The 24,205-nt window shown below is 36.6% G+C and overlaps 3 protein-coding genes and 1 long non-coding RNA gene across 19 annotated transcripts; 1 reads left to right on the top strand and 3 right to left on the bottom strand.

Moving 5' to 3' along the window:
* Nucleotides 1-3,251: 3,251 nt before the first annotated feature.
* LOC103449810 (DNA-directed RNA polymerases II, IV and V subunit 11) lies at nt 3,252-6,120 on the bottom strand. 11 transcript variants are annotated; one of them, XM_070807299.1, is made up of 7 exons: nt 5,960-6,098; nt 5,151-5,245; nt 4,581-4,700; nt 4,410-4,499; nt 4,205-4,283; nt 3,958-4,053; nt 3,252-3,458 (listed from the first exon to the last, which is right to left on the bottom strand). In XM_070807299.1, exons 3-7 carry the CDS (start codon nt 4,631-4,633, stop codon nt 3,426-3,428), a joined length of 351 nt encoding a protein of 116 aa, XP_070663400.1. In that variant the 5' UTR covers nt 4,634-4,700; nt 5,151-5,245; nt 5,960-6,098; the 3' UTR covers nt 3,252-3,425. The 11 variants fall into 11 exon arrangements, with proteins under 11 accessions (XP_070663400.1, XP_008387353.1, XP_070663399.1 ...); XM_008389131.4 differs by lacking the exon at nt 5,151-5,245 and adding an exon at nt 4,803-4,835; XM_070807298.1 differs by having other exon boundaries at nt 5,950-6,096.
* Nucleotides 6,121-7,464: 1,344 nt separating this feature from the next.
* LOC108174884 (uncharacterized) lies at nt 7,465-12,829 on the top strand. Of its 3 annotated transcripts, XR_001791714.3 has the most exons (4): nt 7,467-7,719; nt 10,868-10,933; nt 11,017-11,119; nt 12,582-12,829. It is a non-coding gene; the product is annotated as an uncharacterized lncRNA (long non-coding RNA). The 3 variants fall into 3 exon arrangements; XR_011572141.1 differs by lacking the exon at nt 7,467-7,719 and having other exon boundaries at nt 8,499-10,933; XR_011572142.1 differs by lacking the exons at nt 10,868-10,933; nt 11,017-11,119 and having other exon boundaries at nt 7,465-7,719.
* Nucleotides 12,830-14,659: 1,830 nt separating this feature from the next.
* LOC103449809 (probable E3 ubiquitin-protein ligase ARI1) lies at nt 14,660-19,171 on the bottom strand. 4 transcript variants are annotated; one of them, XM_070807292.1, is made up of 8 exons: nt 18,597-19,158; nt 18,212-18,244; nt 17,837-18,116; nt 17,118-17,598; nt 16,337-16,885; nt 16,071-16,228; nt 15,635-15,692; nt 14,660-15,152 (listed from the first exon to the last, which is right to left on the bottom strand). In XM_070807292.1, the coding sequence occupies exons 1-7, from the start codon at nt 18,714-18,716 to the stop codon at nt 15,676-15,678; spliced, it is 1,638 nt and encodes a 545-aa protein (XP_070663393.1). In that variant the 5' UTR covers nt 18,717-19,158; the 3' UTR covers nt 14,660-15,152; nt 15,635-15,675. The 4 variants fall into 4 exon arrangements, with proteins under 4 accessions (XP_070663393.1, XP_008387349.1, XP_008387350.1 ...); XM_008389127.4 differs by lacking the exon at nt 15,635-15,692 and having other exon boundaries at nt 18,597-19,171; XM_008389128.4 differs by lacking the exon at nt 18,597-19,158 and having other exon boundaries at nt 18,212-18,571.
* A 1,808-nt stretch (nt 19,172-20,979) lies between these two features.
* LOC103449808 (uncharacterized) lies at nt 20,980-24,068 on the bottom strand. Its single transcript, XM_008389124.4, has 7 exons — nt 23,540-24,068; nt 23,368-23,464; nt 22,745-22,883; nt 21,829-21,911; nt 21,545-21,679; nt 21,360-21,464; nt 20,980-21,252 (listed from the first exon to the last, which is right to left on the bottom strand). Exons 1-7 carry the CDS (start codon nt 23,623-23,625, stop codon nt 21,121-21,123), a joined length of 777 nt encoding a protein of 258 aa, XP_008387346.1. The 5' UTR covers nt 23,626-24,068; the 3' UTR covers nt 20,980-21,120.
* Nucleotides 24,069-24,205: the final 137 nt, after the last annotated feature.

Here is a 24,205-nt window from a genome sequence, read left to right as displayed (position 1 = left end):
GTCTATTCGAATTATGTAGTTATCTCGGTTGTACTTCTCTGTTTTCAATAAATAAAAATATTCTTAGTTTTATATTTGTTTGTTCGTCTCTAATTTTCAACTTCATTGTGTCCCTACATGTTTCTTTTCTTTGTTTTAGGTTATAAGCAATCTTCGAGACTTCTTTTACCAATTGATTATGCAAATTACACTTCTTTTGTACTCTCTTTTTGCCTATATTTTTAAACTCGAGAATCGTAGTGGTAAACGTGAGTTAATTTGTTAGCCTCAATTGTTTGTGCACATACTAACTGTTATTGGTAACGTAAGCCTTATAACGAAACATGCACATAATACAGTAACGAACGACTCAGATAATTAACAATTGTGGACCGTTAATGCAAGTATAATCCTCCTGAACATCCAAACAAATTACTCATCTACCTTGCAAATGCATATTTGGATCCGATTTGATTTCTTAGGCGAAGTGGTCAACTGTGTGCTGTACTATAATGCTATATGACCTAAATGCAGTTCAGTCTTGTACTGTAATTAAGGAAGTTTCTAATTTGTGATTGCCTAAAAATTAAGTTAATTAACATCTATAGTTTAATTACTGTCTTAACAAGCAAACAAATTAGAAGTCACAAAGATGCTTGGATTTCACATATCGATGGGGTTGCAAATTGAAAAATTTAGAAAAAAACACATTTATAATCTCGAGCAAGCCAAATTATCCATTTCCAAAGAAACTAACAGACATGCTTACATTTCTCTTAAAATTTAAAGCATTGGGCTCTGCTTCTAATCACATTGTTTAATTAGAAGCTAACAAAAATTCTGCAAAAACCAAGGTCATTAAAATTAATGCAAAGAGATGCTGCAATGAAAAGGTGAAATTTCGAAAGATGCATACGCCTGTGTCCATATATGATTCTGTGTTCAATTAAAATAGTCATTGTGTTTTTTGTTTAACATTTAGAAGGTCAATGTACAGAAAACTATACAGAAAGTTCCTTCACTTTATAATACTTAAGATACGTTCAATGGGTAAAACAATACTAATGTATGGTTAAGTTCTATATTTTGGTGTATAGCATGCACCGAAAAGCGGATGTGCGGCTAAAGAACTAATGAATAGAGATGCAAAGGTTAAAGATTTCGGTGTATAATATATTCTATATTAGAAAATCTCGTTGTTTTGATGTCCAATCTAAATTAAAAGGAAGGGAATTCAAACTTAAAAATATTGATAATACGCCGGCTTTAACCAACTTGGTTACGTCCAAATCTGCAACGATGTATTGTTAAGTTCTTATCAAAATAATATGTGCACAAATCAGTCTGACTTCTATTTTAAAATATTAATCTTTCTTCTGTGAAAACTGAGGGTAACGCAGTAAACTATAGGCTAAAGATAATATTTTCAAATAAAATTAGTTATAAAAAGAATATATCTTGAGCAGCAATGAAGTTCAAAACTATACGTTGGAAACACATGCAGGGCGAGGTTCCCCGTTCCCCAAGGGTGCGTTTAGTACGCAGACGGGACGGGACGGGACGGAACGAAGGTGTAATTTTTGAAAAAGACATGGGGTATATTTGTCTTAAAATGGTAAAACATTGTGTTCCACAGACGTGGAACAAACCCGTTCCAGGGGGGAGGTGGGACGCAAAAACACCCAAAATCTGTCCCGTGGAACAGCCTGTTCCACCCATTTTTGGCGCACCAAACGCGGGACGGAACGCCTCGTCCCGTCCCGTCCCACGTACCAAACGCACCCCAAGGGACTGGAACCAAATTAAGTTTTGTTTTTTGGTCAAGCCAATGAGGCATCGTCCGAATTGTTTAGGGCTCTTCTTCTTCTAATCCTGCCTCTTATTTTACAGACAACATTTTAGCTTCTTTTCATTTTAAATGAAAATGCAATGGCAGAACAAACACCAAACTAGAACCTATACATTTTACTCTCCTTATGCATAACTTGGGGTCCGGCTCCAATGTTAAGTAGCACTAACTGCTAAGAGTGTTTTAGCTGTTATATTTGATTTCTACGATTGTTCGATTTTCTATTTTTAATTCATGCATTCACTTTCAGTATTACTCAGGGCTATGAACCATTAAAAAAAAGGTGCATATCACTCAGTGTCACAAACCATTAAACAAAAGTGCATAATTTGATAGTAATTTTACAAGGTTCTGTTGATGTCACATTGTGTCCGCACATCAATCCTGCCTCCTCAGGGTTAGTGTTGTTATAGTTCTATTCATCAACTCGGTCAGAATTCCGTCAAAATGAGTCATGTTGCAAGGATCATTGCTACAAATGAGTTAAAGTTGACAGACCATTGCTCCAATTAGGTTAAAGTTGAAGAACCATTTCTTCAATTGGTTTAAAGTTGAGGGATTATTGCTACAATTTTTCTCATTTCGTTTTTCATACTTTTCCCTTGATTCAACCTCACATGCATGACACGTGACTCATTTTGACGGAAGTTTTGACAGAATTAACAAAAAAAGACTAGCTGTACATTTTAATTAGTTAAGGGACCAATAATCACAAGTTTTTAGTTAAGGAACCATTACTCCAGTTAGGTTAAAATTGAATGACCATTGTTACAATTTCCTTTAAGATATTGAATGACCATTGCTACAATTTCCTCTAAGATATATATATATATATATATATATATATATATATATATATATATATATATATATATATATAAGATTTCATTCCCTTCAACGTAAATGTTTATCCATCACAAATCAAGATTATAGTCTACAAATTTCTTGATTAGGTATGACAAGGGCCCAATAAACTCCCAACCTTGACAGTTGACACAAATCCTAAATTTTCAACACTCATTTTCTCCCCATTTTTACCACCGAGTGTCGTTTGTGTAAATCAGGCAGCAGGTTTCATAACAGTACACATTTAGTCAAGTACGTTCATATATTTTAACCACATTTTTACCCTCAATTTCCACTCTCATGATATGTGAACAAGAGGGGAACACCCCAAATGGTGAATTCATAACTAAATTTCAGAGTTACCTTTTGCAGGTTGCACACATGAGCAGCAGCAAAGGGGTTACAAAACATGCCGACCTTTTACAGCGTGCAATATACGTGGTGTGCATCGTAATTCTCAAAATTTATGACATACAGATGCAGACGACCACGCACAAGGAGGCGTGAATTTACTGCATGACCTGAAAGCTAACTACGTGCAATATACGAGTAATGCTAAGAAGCAATGCACACCATATTTCAAGAAACTGTTAGCCCCTTCATCCTGATCTCATTTCATAACTATCCATAAACATTCATGATACAGCGAAACATAAAAACTTCACACAAAGTACTTTGATCCATAATTAAAGAAGACAACAGTCGGATGTCAGTATCTGACATGTTCCTTACAGATCCGGAATGATGCCTACTAGTACTCCACTGAATGCTTTGCAACTTCAGCCTGCATACGGGATTTTGAAATGTAAATGCACTCATTGTACTCCTAAGTACAAAATTCATGACACATTCATAGTACTTAACAGCCTTATAAAATGAAGCATATCCTTTCACATGAATATTTTAGAACTTGTGTTGAACATTTATGCTCCAGTTTGTTCTAAAACATTTTTGAACTTGTGTCGAACATAATAACAATTTCATAATCTTATACTCTCAGATGCTTGATATCAATCATTATCCGCTAGACCTATGATGATAGAAATATAAGATTCATTTGACACCATGAATCGTTAGGATTGAACTACCATGAAACTGAAGTTCACTCCATTTTTAACAGAAGAGGGCTCCACAGAAGCACAATATTAAAAATCTCAAAAAATGCTAAAAATGGGGTAAGTTTCGAATCTCAAAAGCATTCTCAACGCCTTTATTTAGTTGGACCAACACTCAGAGTTTTACCAAAGCAAGCGTTGAGAAGGAGAAGCATCAAAAAGCATTACCTCAAAACCACTCTTCAAATGGTCAAGTTCCTTGTCAAGATCATTAATAGCCTGGTTGTATGCTTGCATTGGTGAAGACTGGCTGCTTGTGTGAATCTACAAAAACACCATTTACAGGTTCAGGTCACAACCACAACATTATATGAGCACTTCTACTTCTCATTTCATGATTAGCATTTTTTTTTCCTTCCTCTTTTTCGTTGCGGAGGATAAGGTAATCATAGCGAATTAAATTGGGAAAACTAACCCTGACAATAATCTTGTACTGAAGGGGGTGAGGAAGCTTGTAGCCGGCAAACAAAACATTCTCGTCCCTGTGTAGCTGCCTGAATGCCACAATTTTCAAAGGAAATTATAAAATAGGGTTTTGTTAAGTTTATACAAGTGATCTAAGAATGAGAAAAAGTTGCAAAATCAATAAAAACTTGAACTAAAGGAAAAGGCCTGCATACATGCGGAGGATGTTGCCAATGGTGTGGTCCTCTCTCTCAATTGTAAACGATGCTGCATTGATGATCTTCGTGTCCCTCTCGTATGACACCCTACAAAGAGAAAAAAAATAAGGATTCAGACTTTATACTTCAAAAAGGAGCTGAAATTTTTTCCAGAGAGATTATAATTACTTTTTTGTCCCTTCAGGGACGACAAATCGTTCATATCGGTCTGGAGCATTCATGGTAGTGTTTCCTTCTGTCTCTCACGGACTGAGGGTCAGTTCTCTCTCTTTTGTGGGGTGCAACTTACTGAATACAAAACAAGGACAATGTTTACACAACTATTCCTGAGACTCTGAAATCCGAATGTGATAAAATATTACAGCTCAAATGATATACAGTTTGACTAACCACTGGCAGCTACTTATGGAATTGTACAATGATCTGTATATAGTATAAGCACGTCAAGAGATTAAAGTACTCTCTATACCAAAGCAGGGGAAGCAAGTATAATTTGATTACATATGTTAGTAGTGAATAAACATGCATAAAGGAATGGACTGTACAAACCAACATATCAAGAGAAAAAAAAGAAGTCAGATACTAGCAGTAACAAGAACCAGATATAGACAAACTGTTGCAGCCCAGATCAACAACTAGGGAAGAATGAATTTATACGCAAATAATTTTATTTTATTAAAAAAAAAAACTTGCAGTATTAACTTTGAACCGAAAGTATAGGCAAAAAACTGATTGTACATAGTACTATATGGTAACCAAAATAATCTGAATTGCTGAGAAAGCTAACTCGATCTCACTACTGAATGCTGAGCACGAAAGCCTCTATCTTTATACTACATCAGAAAAATACAAAATGAGCACACAAGTCCAAATAAGCTACAACCAGAAACACAACCGTAATCTTATCATTGAACAATATGTTTAATATCCACAAAGTCTGGTTTGAGTTTGCTATCAAATTTAAAATAAAATAAAATAAAAACGAAACTTTTATGGAGTGGAATGAAAAAATTTCACTTTTGTTCTCTTGAATATGTTTTCTACCCATTCATCTTTTCACTGCTTCATACGATAATAAATTCATCGTCTGTAAAATTACAAAGAGGGTATTTTCATATGCCCTAAGAACCCAATAAATTGAATCTCCAAGTAAAAAGAACAACCATTATCCCTCTGCATTTCCCAATATTTTACTTGTAATCACAATCAGCACGAAAATAAAATAAAAAACCCTAAACCCTCCTTCAATGGCTCCTAACCCTAAACCCAAAGCTTCAATCCCTCCTGGGAAGAACAGCCACACACCCTCCACTAACAAAGTGAGGCTGATGTGCAGCAATGGCGAAAAAACCCCGCCGTATATCCAACCCAGAAACCGGAGAATCAACCAAAGCGAAGAGAACCCAAACAATAAAAATAAATAAAAAATTAAATTCCCCATTCCAATCGTAACGACAATCAGAGAGATCAAAAAACCCAAAAGTTCAGCCAAAAGTTATAATAATAATAATAGTAACGGAGAAAACAAGAGCTGAACCTGGACTCACGTAAAGGAGAGAAACAGAGCGTGAGAGCATTTACGATCTTGCTGTGCTGCGAGCGAGGACGATGCTGTAAAGAGAGAGAGAGAGAGAGAGAGTGAGATATTCAAAGCCATTTGTGGGCTCAGGAGCAGTCGACTTATGCGTTTCTTTGGGCTTTCAAGTATTATTTATTTAAGGTTGCCCAAAACTTTTGTATTACGGACCTGGCCTTTTTGGTTGAAACCATTTTTTATTTTTTTAATACAACTGTATATTTATATTAAGTGGTAGGGCGAAGTGATTGGTGTCGAACTCGCTATTTACAAGATTCGATTTAGAATTTATCACTTACAAGTGAGAGAAATACCACTATACTGCAGTACTAAGTGATGGCTGAACTTATAATTAAAACGTGGATTTGTGTTGGGGCTTATTGGCTCGGGTTGATAGCAATTAAACTTGTTTACCACTTAGTATCACGGTCTAGTGGTATTTTTTCTTCACGTGTGAGTAAGATGTCTTAGATTTGAATCTGTTAAATAACAAGTTCGATACCAATGTATTCCTCTCAACCCTTACTGTAAATAATATTGTTGTATCAACAAAACAAAACAAAAGGTTAGGATTAGTTGCCACTTAGTTAGAGATAGACCTTGCAAATTCTTACACGACACGTAAATAATACGAAAATAAATCGAATCATTATCGGGTCACACGATAATAACACCTTACTAACAAATCCTTAACAGGTTTACATGAAGATAACACGCGAGTAACCCGTTTCGACATGATAAGAAAAATATTATTTTATGATTCTAATTTTTAAAAGTACTAAAAAAAATTACTATAAAATACAATAGTCACAGTGTATATGTAAATATTATATATTAAATATGTATTATTGTATTATTATTCTATATAAAAAAATTTAAAAAATTTTGTTTATTTATTTATTTTCATAGTATATACTATAGGCAAAGAGTGAGATTAAAAAAAAATTAAAACACATTAAAAATAAAAATATCAAGTAATTTAAAAACACCAAACACATTAAAAAATTATAATACTTAATTTACAAGTGTGAAAAAATGTGAAAAAAAATATGCAAAGGCTCGTGATCGCTTCTTCTACGCTTTGAGTATGGGTACATTGTCGTTTGAATTTTTAAAACCATATATGTGAAACCCCGTCCCAAATTTAGTGTATTTTCATATTAACGAACTTATGAAATTACCATTTTGCCCTTGAGTTGACTTTGCTTGGCCGTCTCGTCGAAACGTGTAGTTTTAATTTTATTAAATGATTCTTAATGTACTTATCGCCACGAACGCGTAGGCGCGAACGGATTCGAAATCAGATTTATAACGAAGATTCTACGTTCGAACGTTGAACGTTTTCGGATAGTTTTGATGTTTTGTCCTACATGTTCTTAGATTGCGAATCGTGGGACCCATATGGGATTCTTGTCCCCTTATCTCCTCACCCTACCCGGATTCCCCCTTTCTCTTTTTGGGATATTTTGTATTCTTTTGCATTATTATAACACACACACTCTTTCTCTCCTATCACTTTCCCTCTTTCTCTCTATCTATTCCCTCTCCCCAAGCTCTCTCTGTGCAACTCTCCCACTCCTCTCTGGAACTCACGCACACCACAAACCACCACCATCACCACCTGGACGTGCAACCTCGAAAACCTCAGGCAAGGTTGGTGCTCCATCGTGATAGTCTCGGTGCACCATCCTCCGACGAACTCCGACGTGTTTCATAAATTTCCCGATGTTGGTAAGCTTCTAGAAACCCTTGGGATGTGTTTTAAGAGTAGATCGAAACTTGTTTTATGTTGTACATACGTGTTAAACGCAGAAATTAGTTAGGAGTAACTTTTCCCAGTTTTTCGGCGAGCACCACCACGTTCGAGGCGTTTTCCGGTCAAATCATGGAAAGTTAGTCATCGTGTAAGGAACCATTCTCTTCATCTCGTTGAGTACTACAACTTTCATTTTTGAATAACTCGATTTAGTTGAATATTGGAGAAGTTATGAGCGTCTAAAGACTTGCCCAGAAACCGGCCAACCCTTGGCCTGAAACCGGGTCGACTCGACCCGATAACCCTAAAACCCAATCCAAGCCCAAGTTATTACCCTGCCCAATTGTCCAGCCCTGCCCAAAACCCCAAAGTCCAGGCCCAAGCCCAAACCCAATTAGAGCCCATATCCAGTCGGCGCGTGGGCCTACACATGGGCGAGCGTGGGCGCCTGTCTTGGCATGCGCATGGAGCACACGTGCCTCCACTGAAGGTACTGTGCTCTGTTGCCGTCCACACCAACGCCGGCAACTTTTTTGGCCAACTTTATGGGGACCCAAATCGGCGCGTGGGGGTACCTAAGGTATCCCCTTATGTTTTCCAACGTCTTGAATCCGTGTATGATGTCTGTTTTTTGAAATTCAATCGTTATGGTAGAGTTCTATTAATTAGACCCTTTATGTGCTTAGATGCGGTTGTTAGCGGCGTTTTCGTCCTTCCTTTTTCGCACGGCTTTTTTACGACGGAGTATCAGTGAGGGAACCCTTTCTAAAATGCATGATTTAACTATTAGAAATGCATACATGAAAAACATGATTTAATGGTTATGTTTTATGAAATGTTTATGAGTAAATTGGATTTACGTTGTATGATATTTCATGCTTTATCGACTTTATGTTGTTTGTAGTATATATGATTGATGACTATATACTATAAACATGATTTATGATATGATGTTTGAGCTACTGAGCTCCATTGAGATATATATACTTATACTTTGGAAAGATTATGTTCAATGATTTTTGTGCTTATTTGGTGGTCACTCATATGTCCTGCCTATGGGCGTATGTCTTGCCTACGTGCGAATGATATGCCTACGGGCAAACGACTTGCCTTTAGGCGATTTTGATACCACTACTTAGCACACTATATATGATATATGTTTTATGAAGTTTTATAGCATGCTAGGGTTTTCGGAAAACCTATTACTTATTATGCTATATGAGTTTTCATAAACTTTGGGGGTTACTACATTGTTGAATAATTATGTTAGTACTACTTATGTATCAACATGGTCCACTCATGTTTTGTTTTGCACCCCCTCAAGACCTAAGAACGAGGCATACGATCCAAGTTATGAGGCATTCCCCTACCAGTGATATCGTGTCATCTTCTCTACTTTTGACATCACTTGGAATAGCACTTTCTATCACACCTTCTACTTGTATTCTGAATTAGATGTATGCTCTGAACATGTCATGCATTATCACTAGCATTTTATTGATGATTGAATATTATTATATTATTTTGGTAAGGTTCGTATATGAATATTACATTGTGTAGTTCGCGTGAAATTTATATGCATGTTTCACATGTTCTCGGCATATGCATTCATTAAATGACTTGCGTCACCCTCGGGTGTTGGCTAGCACATGGCCATCTCGCTGTCCTCTAGACATCAGGATCGGGGCGTGCCAATATAAACCCTCATAAATATTTTTTTAAGGGAGTTCAAAATAAATAAAATTCATAATCATTAATGTACAAGTCTGAAAAATGTGAAAGCATATATAAACGTACAAGATTTCCCAACTTTGAAATGTAACTCCCTTCATTTTGCATATCCATGAACATTTGGTATTTTATATTAATGTACTAATGTTTTTTCATTAGACTCTTATTTTGGAGTATGTAATACTTGAAAGACAAACGTTTTTTTTTATGCTTCGAAGTAATATTTATGTGACAATGTGGTGTGTATATACTAATTTAGTATTATGTTTTCTATTTTTTTTAGGTCAAATTATGTTTTTTATTTTTATTATTTATTGATTTAAAATATATTTTCTTAAACGGGTAATGGGTCGGGTCTTATTACCTGATAATATTAACAGGTCAATTTTGGGTCAGGTCATATTGCTCGCTTACTTTAACGAGTGTTGCACGACACGACCCAATAAGATATCGAGTATGTCACGAAAACAATACAAACATAAGAAACACAACACAAAATGCCAAGTCTAGTTAGAGATGGCAACCGTTCGATTTGGGGACGGAAATGACATATTCATGCCCATAAACATGGAAATTAACCATATCCGTAGCCACAAATTAACCATCGAGTAACAGATCCGGGTAACAAAATCTGCATCGGTTAACGACTATATCCATCTTTATCAATGAAAAAAATATAATTCGTTTACGCATTATAATTTAATAGATACTATTCCCGTCATCAAATATCCACGCCCGAATCATCAAAAACATAACAATACTTTATGTAAGTGTTCTTGATAAGCCAAATATGATAGCAAATTAAGGCAAATTGGTCCCATGAAAAAAGGAAGGAGATGACAAAAGCAAATAAAACAATCACTATGGGAGAAAGGCTAAACAAATTATCAAATAATTCCAATACTTATGAATATACATATACGTTATATTATATATATATATATATATATATATATTATTTGAAGCGGATTCGGGAATGGATAACGATCGAAAACCCCTATAACTATATCTGAAACCATAACCGAATCAATATTCATGGTTTTTCCCCGTAACCGAAAAATAACCGAATTTCATTCCCAAATCTGCCATATTGGGACGGTTATTCATCGTTATCGGGTTTAACGGATTGAATTTGTCACATGCCGTCCCAAATTATTGTTATCGGTGATGTAAAATGACAGTTTTATCCTTGGATGTTGAAATTTTAGTGTGTGTGACTTATTTTGGAGACTTAGATGTTATTTCCTTGGTTGGGTGGTGACCACGTGGAGCTCACACACAACACACATCCTTTCTCTTCCTTCCCGTGCTATATATCTCTCTCTCTCTCAGACTCACTCTCTCCCTTCTCTCTTGTACGGACGTCACCCAAAACCATTTGAAACGTGACAGATCGAGGGACTTAAGCACACCTTTGTGTTCGTGAAGCTCAGACGAATCGATTGGTACCATTTATAGGTAAGGAATCCTTTGATTTCACGTCAAACCATGAACCACCGATTTTGTCACTGTTCATGCATACGTGAAATATTGTTTTTCAGGGAATTTGAAGCTTATAGGAAGCTTAAAGAGGTCCTCACGAGTCTCGGGGTATTTCGTTGGAAGGAAATGGATGTCGAAGGGCTGAGATCGACGTGTATCTAGGTAAGCCGAACTATCGAGCTTTTTCGAGGAAACTCTAATAAAAGTTAAGCCTTGAAACTTATATAACGTGATTCTACATGTTATTAGCTTCATTTTGGTACCAATTTTTGTGGAAAATGGTGAAGAAACGAAGTAGAATAAGCATTTTAAAGTTTTACCCAGAAACCGGCAAAGTCGCCAGCAACAGGTGACTCGCCGGAGAATAAAGGAGTATCTTCCGTCAAGGTTGACGGAATATGCTAATGTCGTTAGTCATCTTTAACAGTTACCATTGGGTTTTAACGGAATATTCCTAACGGTAGTGAGAGAATCTGTTAGGATTCCCTGCGCGTGGCCGCGCATGTTGCTGTGCACTCACCGGCGCGTGGCGGCGCGTGAGGGGTTAGAAAAATATTCTAAAAATTTGGGAATGATCCTGAGGTTGTGTAGGTCACTGTGGTATATTCAAATACCAAAATTGAGCATTGTATGAGAAGTTATTAGCTAGTTTTGCCTATGTGCTTTAAATAATGTTTTTATAGTTAATTCGCATATATGTGAGACTTATCCCGAGGACGAGCGTGTTCAAGGGCGACTCGGGGGCTACGACCCTTCGACATATCAGTGAGTGGGCTTTTGGTTTTCAGTATATATATATATATATACACACTTGATATTTTCCCAGAAATATGTGTTTAAATGAAAGTATGCCTTAAATGCCATTCATATGAATTTATATTTCGTATATGAATTGATATATGATGCATTATAAATATAATTGTAGTGCTGTGGACGCTCGGGTAAGCTCAGGTGAGTTATGTTTGGTTATGTGAATTATCAATGATGTGCGATATGTGATTAAATAATGTTGAGCTCATAAAACTGCACCTAGGGTGATTGTGATTTAGCCAGAGATATGGCACATGCCTTTTTTTTATGTCACATCCCGCACCATATGCTCATATTGGATCCAATTTAGGTGCACAGTCCTATCGTATAGACTATCTTAGATGGTTCCGACTCGTAGGTGACTAGCGATTTATCACCCAACTATTATGTGTGAGTAGCATTGAGCATGATTATATTACACCCATTATTGTCGTGGAGACCTTTTCATTTGGTTCCGACTCTTGTGCAGTATAGTGTCGTATAGGTCATTGTAGTGACTCCGGCTAGATTGACTTTTGAGCTATGAATTCAGCCGTACATGCTACCACAGGGGTTCCGGCTAACATGTTATATTTATATGAAATTATTCTTACCTGAATTACTTACTCTGTTATATCTTGGCTTGGCATATGATTATGTGAAACATGATTTGATTGGATATAATTACATATATATTTATGTATATGCATATATCTTAATTCTAGGAAAAATTATACATGTTTTACAGCAAGGGGTTAGATATGTTGATAAATGAAATGGTTTTGTAAAACATTTGTTTTTGCCCATTCATGTTTTCTGTTTTGCGCCCTTCCAGGTTTTAGGTAAGCTTGTTGTCGGTGGCCCTGAGGATTTCGGCGGTTCTAACATATCTAAATAATAGTAGGACATTCCTAGTACTGTATAACTAGTACTTGTCCTACTGAACTGCACCTAGACTTATTATGCTCTGATTAGGAGAATTTACTTTTGTAATTGACTCCTAACACTTCCTGTTTTCTAGTGCACTCTAGTAGTTTCGGTTTTTAAATATTCGTATATTTCTTATCTTAATTGCTTCCGCAATGTGCACATGACTACATCATCCTCACGTGACGCCCAACATGCCTTGATCTCAGTCGGGGTGTGTCAGAATTGCTATCGCCTACGGCCTAGTGAATTCCTCCTCACTTAAAATTGTGAGGACCTAAATTTGATTTTGTGAAAGAAGAGTTCGATATCAATTTATTATGGATTACCGGCTGCCATGAGGCCTAACATGAATTCTTAAGCCCGTGGTGTATATATTGTTGTATTAGGTAACAAATGAAGTTAAATAAAGTGTTATGACCCAAACCGTCTTGTTATTTTTTAGGTTGTGTGAAAGCCAAGTTGGAGCGTAGAGTCAACCACTACGGGGTGACTTAGTGGTTGATGATGAATTTTAGGCTCGTATTTCACACGGTACATTCTGGTGAATCACAATATAGTGGCCAGCGAGAGGCTGAAATGCCTCTGTGAGTCTTCTCAACCCCCGAAAAAGTGGACCCCTTTTTAAAATTAAAAAAAAGGTTGGAGGATAGAGTCTAGAAGGATGGAAGAGGATGTTGAGTCACTTGACATGGTTTGATCCTAGTTGATTCAAGTATTAGATAATATCTTTTGTTAAAAACAAAAATTTATTTACTTTTAATTAATGAGTGCTAAGACCAACTCCAATAGTGGGCTAAAAGCCAAATTACCCCCCAAATCCTCCCCCCCCCCCCAAACCCACTCCAACCCAAGGGGAAATTTTGGGTTAAATGCTAAATGCTAAACCAAGGCCAGATTCCCCCCAAAATTTAGCCCAAAAATTGGAATTTAAATTTTTCAATATTTATCGGAATTTAAAATTTTTTATACTAAAATGTTCATCAAATTAATTTACGATAGTCTACATATTTTTTTTTTAATTTAATTTAACAAAAAAAAAAGCCTAAGTTCATTCTTTAATAATCCCCGACTAAAATTTTAGGGTAGAACGATTAGAGCAGAAAAATTGTTTTTGGGCTAAAAATTAAATTTTCCGGACTAAAATATTTGACTTTTAACCCAACCATTGGAGATGGTCTAAGTATAGCTATCTTCATTCTTTTAAATTATAAATTACTTACAAAATTTTCCCCCTTGGACAAAATTTCAAATTTCCTTGATTTTCTAAATTGAGGGACTTGTACGGATCCAATTTTATGTCTCTTCCCCAATGATTTTGGAGCTTCTTAAACACAATCTTCATGCCATGTTTTGCCGGCCACGGTCACACAGAGTCACCCATTAACGTATTATTATAATACGGGAGAAGGGGTCAATAATTCATGAATCCAAGGTGTAGTATTGATAAGACAAAAAATTTGAGTTAGGAGTCAACGATATACAGGTGTAGTATTGATAAAACAAAAAATTTGAGTTAGGAGTCACCGATATACATGCGTTTCAACATGAGCGGACTGCCAATACCACATGACCGTAAGTTCGATGCTGAAAAACTTCCCCTCGAAATGAAGTTGAAAAATCTAATATAAACCTGAAGTGCAACCGATAATAGTGATACACTGTAAATGAATACACATGTATAGATATCTACGTAACTTGTTCGGGTTGGAAACTCTCCGACCCGTATTTGCCTGCCCGACTTCTAATTCGGGCTATGAATTTACACCATGTATGCTTACCTTATAAAACACTTGATCCAAAGTGAGTGTTAGATTTGAGTAGGTTGGGTTGCCACCAAATGCAGATAGTGTGTAGGTTTTCAGTTCAATTACATGAATGTAGAATCATTCCTTTTATCGACTTTTCATTACTTGCACACAAAAAAACAGGCAAAGCAAGAAATACAAGAAACCGACGTCCTAAAAAAAAATTATACGAGTTAGATTATTTCCAGTCTCCAAAAATTTTGAATTTTATCCCAAGATAACTTAAGAATAGCTCATGATTCAGTTGGAAAATTTACATTTTAGCTCCCCCGAAAAGCACCCCCATAACTTTATCTACAAAATACGCATTTTCGAAAAGGAAATAGATCTAGATACAAGGATCTCCGAATTTCTCTTCCACGAGAAACAGATGGAAGCAAAAAGGATAAGAATGGGAAAACTCAGAGCACTTGGGAGCTTAGAACTTAGAGTGCTTATGTGTTTAATAATGATAATACCATCATAGAAAAATAGGGTCTTACGTTAGAGACTGTACACCTTTTTTCTGTAGGAAGCGCGCGACTTTCATGAATCAGATCTGTCAACCTCTGCTGGCAAGTTTAGATCAAAACCACCTCCAAGACCCTCCTTCCTAGCACGCTTCCGAGAAGAGCATCCACTCTCATCTGAACTTCCAAAACCTGAAGGTTGTTCCAGTTCTGTCGATCCTCCTGCATTACAAGTGTATCAGTAAAATCTTAGACATGTTAGCCTGAGTTTTCTATTTTGCGTCCATCATGTCCTATACAAGACACGATATTATGAAATTCTTCTTTAAACTGAACATGACAGGAAAGCAAAGAAATGTTGATGGTTTGCACCCCCAACAAATTTCTTTTAACTACCAAGAACAAATAATATAACTACATTACATTGCTTTTGTTCATCGGAAAAATTAGTCATATGACTGCTGCAGACCAGGGTTTTACAAGTACAGTCTATCCAATGGAAAATACAAAATCACAATGCCAAGAAGATACGATGCGTTGCTAGTTGGAAGAGCTACTAGACTGATAAAGACATAGGAAATATGTGATAGCCACTAGACATTGTAAAAGAAAGGTCCAAGTTTCTTATCTTTCTACCGGGATACCAATCAGATATAAGTTTCTCAATAATCTATACAACTACAAGAAAGGTGAAAGAAGCTGACCACAGAAGAAGCAAAAAAGCCTTCAATTTTTGATATCAACTTCAGGTTAAAACATTACCTAAGCAGCAAAAAAACTGATCATAAGCTAACAAATAACCATTGAAAATAAGGGAAGACTATATATTTTTAAGCTATAGCTAGACATACCAAAAACACTATCGGCAGATGAAGATACATGCTTAAGTTGTATTGTAAAAACATAAGTAAGATGAGGCATAGTCAAATATATAACCTATCATTGTTAAATATCATAATATTTATAACAAAATTTCAGCATGCAATCCGGCTCCTGAGTATACCACAATAATGATACATAAAAAGTTGATAGGTTCAACTACACTCAATAATGCTTAGATGTTTGAATACCATACTTTTGATTCTTTTTTGTTAATTAGGACATCAAGGGAGGCAGAAGGATTCATGGAATCGACTTTACCGCTTGTGCCGCAATGCAACGCTAGACCTTTATCAGCATTATTGACCCAACTAACGGGAAGGTCTGATGCCTTCTCAATGCCCTTTGACTTGTAAGGAGCTATGTTGTGGATACCAAGTTGTAGAGAGCCCAATAAATCAGTCTCAATACAGTCATACCTGCATACAGTTTAAATAACATGTGTAGATGAGCATCACATATATACACAAATACATTAATAACTACATGTTGTAGAGAGTTATATCGAGATATTTTCAGGCACTCACATTTTCTGACATAGGGTATCTGTAACTGCTGAGAGATTGATCACTTGCATCCTTATATCCATAACTTCATTCTCACTATACTGATCAAAAGGCGACTCCAAACACTTGGATAATTTCTCAACATTTTCCTCAAGTTGCTGCTGCTGGTCCTCAAACAAATTTTGTTTTATTTCCCTTTCCTCCTTTGTCATCTCATCCTTAAACAGCTCTTCTCCAAACATATAAAAAGCAAATGGGTACGAATATGAAAGAACCCTCCTTGATCTGAAAAGTCTGGAGAGTCCATTGTTTACCCAACTAAAATCTCTGAGATTCGAATCCTTCTCCTCTGAAATTGACACCTTCTTTTGTATACTCTCCTCCAAGTTACTTTCAAGCTTAAAGGAATCAGTATGAGCTTTGTACCGGTTATGATAGTGCATATACCGGTAAAGATCCCGCTTTGCCCTCTCAGCATTTTTTTCTTTGTCTTCTTTGTACCGACCACAGCTATGACCTGCAATACTTGACCATGTATGGTTTCGACCAGTCGCTCCACCACATAGCCAACTGGCATCCAGAGTAAAGAAAGTACAAATCAGTTTCATACCTCCAAAAGCAGTCAAAAGATATCAAAACTATAATGCAAATCTTTGCTCATTTTTAAGTTTGTCAAGCCTGTAATGGCAAGGGCATGCATCAAGTTACAAAGAACGTTAAAAGTACAAGAAACAAATGATAATACAAGTACATCAATTGAAGGGAGCAAGAGGAAGGGGAAAAAAGAAGAAAGAACCCTCACCAAAATGCTTGTCCACAGATACAGCTCACAAGGTTGCAGCCACCATTCTTCTCCACGGGTTTGTGACATTTAGGACAAGGTTTTGTATGAACTGTGATCCAATTAACTGTCTCTGATTCATCTCGGCACTTCTTGGCCCAAAGCTCCCACATTAAACATGAACAAGGTGAATGAGCTTGTGATAAACAACTGAAACAAAATTGTAGACCACATGAACATTCTATCTCACAAAACTGATCATCCTCGACGCGTATTGCATTCCCACAATGAGGAGTGCTTGGGCACCACTTAACCCTTTTATTGTCTTCAATATATGACTCAAGAAGAAAACGGTCAAATTTTTCAGCAAGCTGGGGATGCCTCTTACTGACTAGATTTCTGACAACGGCTTCATCACAAATGGCATTGCATTTGTGAGCCATGCACCTAATGCGCTTACTTTGACCCTCATTTATCTTTACGACGAAATGCTCTGTCCAACCTAAATAAGATAGAGAATGTTAAATTTATGACAGTTGCTATATGATAGAAAAACAAAGCACATGGAATAAGAGACCTAAGCATGCACATATTACTACATATATATATATACACAAATACAGGATGAAGAATAAATCCAAAAATACCATTCGATGAACTGCATACTAATAATCGTACAAAACCACAACAGAATAAACATGGTAACATTCAAAAATGCAAAAGACGGGTACAATACTTACAAGTGTTGCAAAAGCAATGTCCGCAATCCATTTTTGTCGTCTCATTACTAGGTACATCTTCTATACAAATAGCACACATTAGTGGTGAATTGGGAGGTGATGGATCAAGATCGTGATGCTCAACGACAGTTACACCTGCTTCAGCAAACAACCAAGATTTTCCCTTATCTACATACACTGCAAAAAGCCTATCGACATCCCAGCGATGATGAATAAGTAAAGTCCTGGCATGGTGCTCCCTAAGGAATAGCATGTCCATCACCCTGCGCAAATCCTCCTTCTGCATAAACACAACCCCATTGAAACATTATCTTAAACCGTAACACATATTAGCGAGGATTTATAGCAAAGCAGTGAGAACTATTCTTTCCCTACCTGTGCAGTTAAAAGAGATTCTTTGGTAATCACCTGCAACAGTACAGAAACACCGTCAAACTCCCAAATAAGTACAGAACAACAGAGCCAAAACTTATTTGAAAGAAATACCCAACAGCAATAATGATACAAAATGTCGAAAAAAATGCGAAAGTTATTAAGAGAGTGAAAAGCAACCCAAATTCCAATACACCAAAAAGTTAGGTCTTTCCGAATTGAAACAAACAACATATATATGCACGCAAACAAACAAAACAAGCAAAATATACACAGATTTTATTAATACCATGAAAACCCATAAAAAATTACGGTAAATAAATAATTGAAATTCAACTCCTATTGATTGCAGGAAAGAGCTGAAAACCCCAGAAAACAATCAGAAAACCTTAGTAGTGGCGCCCTTGGGGGGAATCCACTGAAGATCACAGTCTTCGTTCTCGATGACGTCGAGAGAGTCCTGATCGGAGTAATAGTACTCCTCGTCGCTGACCAAGCAATCCTCCATGGATTATTTATCTCCCCCCAAACAAAAAAATCGAAACTTTAAAAAAAAAATTCAGAAAAAAATGATTTTTTTTTTAATTGCAATCGAAACGAACAGGCAGTACGCGCATGTAAGGAATTCACGTAGGGACGAATTGGGGGTTTCTTCCCAAGAGAGAAGATAGATTGAAGGGATTGATTGAATTTTGGGATTGGGATTGGGATTGAATTTGGAAGACGAGGGTTTGGTGAGGGGGATGGAGGAGCTGGACGGCGTCGTTTGAGCTGGTAGGGGAAGTGGAGAGATGGATCCAGTAGAAGTGGTGGATTTTGGGTGCGAGTCTGGAGCGGTTGGGCAACTGGAACGTCTCAATGCGAGAGAGTATTAGGGAAAACTATTATGAGACGGAGGAGGCCTCTTTGGTTTATGCTTGTCTCTCACTCCCACTCTGCCGAGCGCTTTTTTTTATTTACGTTGAGGGAATGAGTTAGTAATACTCTAGTTTAACTTTTTCTCGACGATAATCAAGCTTAAAACTTCTCATTTACAGATGAAGAAAAATATCATTACATCGTAATAGTCAGTAGCCTCATTTCTAAGAGTTTGATCACAAACAAAAAAAGGTACTTGAAATGTTAGCAAACAACTAATTTAATGGATTTTGTTTTGTTTTTATCCTATACCATATTTTACGAATAATTTTTTATTGTACACGATAATATTGAGAGTAAAATTGAGCTAAATCGTGTAGTGAGTTAGTAAGAGTTTGATATCAATTGCGAAGAGTCATTTTGAATTGGAATCGGTGAAAATGATAATGAAAAAAGTGTGCATAATAGTTATTATGAGAGTGTATAACAATTTCTTTTAGTGCGTTGTATTAAATTTGTTATTCTTATTTCTACTCGACTAATTAATAAGGTATCATATACATCGAATGCTTTTTGAGTGTCTCAACATCGCTACTAAAAATACTAATCTACTTTATTCAAAAAATAAATAAATAAATAAATAAACTCATCACTACTCACTACCATCTTACTAGTTATTAGAATCCGTAAACATCAATACTTGAACTTGAGACATATTTGAACTTATTCTTGTTTTTATCGGGATTGGGAATTTGGGCTAAATCAATAATAAGACCATTATAATATTGTTGAATCTAACTCACGACATATTTGAACTTGAGACATTATGATTAAACCAGGTATTATGTTATGATTTCCAGCAAATTACCGATTGCTCCTTCTTCGATAGTATGTTCGACTAATATTGTAAATACCAAATACAGAATCGGGGCTCCGGACTGGCCATCAATATAACTATTTAAAGCATTTTATTACAAGAAAAACTGTTTTTGAAATTGAGAGCAAGCAGCTGGAGTAGCTCAGTTGGATAGAGTGTGGCTGTTAAGCACAAGGCCGAGGGTTCAAGCCTTTCCTCTAGAGTAGACCTGTAAACGGGTCAGATTTATCGGATTTCGGTCGGGTTTAATCCGACCCGTTTAGTTAACGGATCATCCAAACTCAACCCGTTAAACTAACAGGTCACCCGTTTCAACCGTTAACAATTATTATTATTATTTTTTTTTTGCATAGAGTTTATTTTTTATTATTAAGATTTTACTAAAATTACTAAAACATCATTAATTAACGGGTGCTAACGGGTTTAATGGGTTGACCTAAAGTGACCCGTTATTTAACGGGTTCATCCGTTAGCGACCTGACCCGTTAAGCATCCATCCAAATACTAATATTAACGGATCGGATCCAAAATGTCAGGTCTTCTCTAGAGTAACTGTTTCCAAGACAACACCAATCAGCCGCCCGCACACAATACAAGGAAAAACGTATATCATAACCCACCCTCATGAAAATTCATGGTTCTACCCTTGGTTGTGTTGGCTCTAATTATTGTTTTTAATCGTCATCGACTGCCCAGCACAATCCCAAGAGTCAAGCAAAAGGAGCCTTCCTTGCTTGGGCTGCACTCTGTTCATGGAATACTTATGATGTGATTCAAGAGTAGATACAACTCCCCAAACTAGTATTCAAAGAACCACAGCCAATTACATTGCTGTTTACGTTGAAATATCCCACCTTTTTGTGATACGAATTGTGCATGTGATAATTATCAATTTGGAGACAATATCTGTGTTGTTGGAAGTGGCCTTTTGGCCCGTCTCTCTGATAATTATACAATTTAGTTATTCAAATGAAAACACAAGACCTTTGAGTAGTTAATTGCACCGAAAAAAAAATCCAAATCAGGCGCAGAGAAGAAAAGGAAACACAAATTTCGTATAAATAACGCACGTTTACAGGTTAAATGTGTTATATGATTAGTTGTAACTCGGCTTTGAGATGCAATCAAATGAATGTTACACCAGGAAAATAATGAATACAAGGTACAATCAGTTCGTCTAACTATTGAGTTCATCAAAGTTGGTTCGGAAAAGATAATCTTCGCCCTCTAACTCATCTTGAAAAAGACAAATAGACTGAGTCTCTAACTTCTCTTTGCTAGATCCTTTATCATCCACTGATCTTCTTCCCTGAAACATTAATGTACTGTTAATCACATAATGGTCGATTCTGCGAGGAAAAAGGTTGATATAAGCCTCGACGAGCACACAAAACAGTATCTGGATTCTGGACTGACCTTCTTCAATGTATAGAAGAAGTAATGAAATCCATCACCAAAGGTACTCCACTCCACAGACCAGGTAAATTGTGGAGCATCGAAAAAAGGGCGCCTAAAATGTGGCTGCGGGCAACAATCCAAATAAGAACAATAGGTTTTCTAACTCGGAAAAGTATTATGAACTTACTACATAGGTATATTACCTGTCCAAAAGAAATTGAGATGTAAATGCCATCTGGTTTCAGAACCCTATGAACACCCTCAAGCATTTTCATGACCTTGGTTACTGTTGCAGGTCGTGGATTCCACGGGTCACCGCTATCAACGAACAGTACCTCCTTCATAATCAAAAATAGATTAAGCATTATACCTTTCTCACTTAAGGTTTAGGTGGTGGAAAAAATCACAATTATATTGATCATAGTAATCACTGATAACTTGAAATTGGACAAAACTTGAGGAAAACCATATTAAATAGTAAATTTACCATGGTTCCTTTCTCAATAACAACGTCAAAACACTCGTTGCTAAAAGGCAGGTCTAGCATGTCAGCTTCCAGAACTTTTATTTCTGATAATAAAGAATATTGGAAAAGATAAATAAGATTTTCTCTCTAATGCAAATCAACTGTGTTCCGAGAATCAGTTCAATTGAAGGAATTTAATAATGAGCTCCAAGGAAACAAGAAAAACTGCAACGGAGAGACAAAGAAGTCCATTGTTCATTATGCTTGAGGATGAGAAAAAACTTTTAATTAGGAACAGGAGCACCGAAAATCATGGAGGAGATAGCATACCAATGTCCTCCCAAAAGACAAGATTCAATCCAGATTACGCAGTTTAAAGTAGCAGCGAACAATTTTGATTCTGCTGTCTCTCCATTACCTCAAAAAACAAAACAGATAATTGACAGATTTTCATTTGTCCTCATAAAGAGTTTGTAAGTAATGAATACTAATTGTTCCAAGCCCTGACTACTATTCACATTCACCGTTTAGCCATTACATATTGTCAGAAAGTTATTTCTAAGGTCGAACACACACCGTAGCATATCTCTTATCAGAAAATAAATAAACAGACGTACTGAGGTATACAAGTACATGCACAGTATATATATCAGGTATAATATATTCACAAATTTTACAATACCAGTTTTTACGTTTGATGCTGCTTGTATAGAGTGATTAATTATTGATAATCAAATTCCAATCATTAACTATAAACAACTTGGACCAAAAACTCCTCTTTCTGTAAATTTAGAAAATCATCAAAAACCTTGAACTCAAATAACTTTAGCACAATTGAAAGACGGGGAAAAGTAATAGGTAGGGTCTTAGGATCAGTATACAAGCAGATAATTCTAGTGTGTATAGTTTGTAGAATATCAAAGTTCAAACAGCACACCTTTAAAACCTTTAGACTGTAACTTCTTCTGCATGTTCTCTACGGCAACAGCGGACAGATCAATGCAAGTTATTTCCGTAACCCCATCTTTATACAACTCTTCGGACAAGTGTGAGTTTCCACAACCCAGCTCCAACACCTGCATTATAGTCATTGCTCATCACCACTGCTTTATCCGACCCTTCTAAATGCAACCAATAAACATGATGCATATTCTTATTTAAGTCTAAAAATAAAGTCGATGCAAATGAATCGACAATTTTTGTTCATTCGAAAAGATTTGCATAACAGGAGCTCAGGACAATCGAGGCAAATGAAATAGGCGATATTCTGCAAGAAATAACAGTCTGTACAATTCCCACATAAAGTGTTAAACTATCCATCTATATCATAAGATTCATAACTTTAACTCAACCCGATTCGAATAACCAATCAATCAATTCAACCCATTCTCTCTACGCATCTTCCTAGCATAATATACTCCAGACCCAGACATAATTGCCTGTTACTAAGCTAGAAAAGATACATGTCCAAGAAATACACACATATATGAGATATATATATATATATATAGAGAGAGAGAGAGAGAGAGAGAGAGAGAGAGAGAGAGAGAGTGAAGTTACAGAGGAATTGGGAGTGATATGAGATTGGATGAGGTGGCGGAAGTGAGAGTAGTCCTTGAGCCACTCGTAGTGCTCCTCAGAGGAGAATCGTTCGTCCCTGAAACAAACAACACCAATGGAACTATGAACTTGATTGAGAAAAAGAAAGGGAAAGAGGAAGATTACAAATTACCAGTATTTGGGATCCAGGTAGGCGAGAGCAGTAGATGGCCCAACGCCATTTCTCTGGGTTCCGGTCGGGTCTTGCTTTGTACCCATTTCACTGTTTCGCGTTTTACTTCTCCTCCCACTCAGACTCTGGCCGGTTGCAGCTTCCCCGCCGGCCGAAAACCCTGAAAAGCCCCTCCAGTCTTCCTTCTTTCGTTTTGGTGGTTGGTGTGGGGGTGTTTTGGGGGAGTGGATGTTTCCGTTTTTGGGCTGAGCTGGAAAATTTGCTTTTTGGGCTCACAGGAAGCAGATTGAGCCCTTTTCTTCTTTTAGCCCCTTTCACATGTAACACTCTAATATTCCTAACCATATTCAACATTTCATGAAAGTAACAAACTCGCAATTTGATTATTTAAACGTTACCATTTCTTCAAAGTAACAAACTTGCAATCTAATATCCTAAAACATGTCTCGTGTAAAAGAAAAATAGTAAAATAGTTGGTTTGATTCTGTTCTGCGCTTTCATATAGGCGAAAGCAAACCAAACTAGACCTTGATCTGAATGGTTTGGTTCGATATAAAATTACGCTTGTGTCATGTTAAAAACCAAACCAAACCAGTCGGATTGGTTTGGCTCGGCTGGCTTTGGGCCCACCATATAGACCCACCCTTTGTCACACTCACCAAACTT

The sequence above is a fragment of the Malus domestica genome, chromosome 10 (genome assembly GCF_042453785.1).
Source record: "Malus domestica chromosome 10, GDT2T_hap1".
NCBI lineage: Eukaryota > Viridiplantae > Streptophyta > Magnoliopsida > Rosales > Rosaceae > Malus > Malus domestica.
This window is presented reverse-complemented; position numbering and strand designations above follow the sequence as displayed.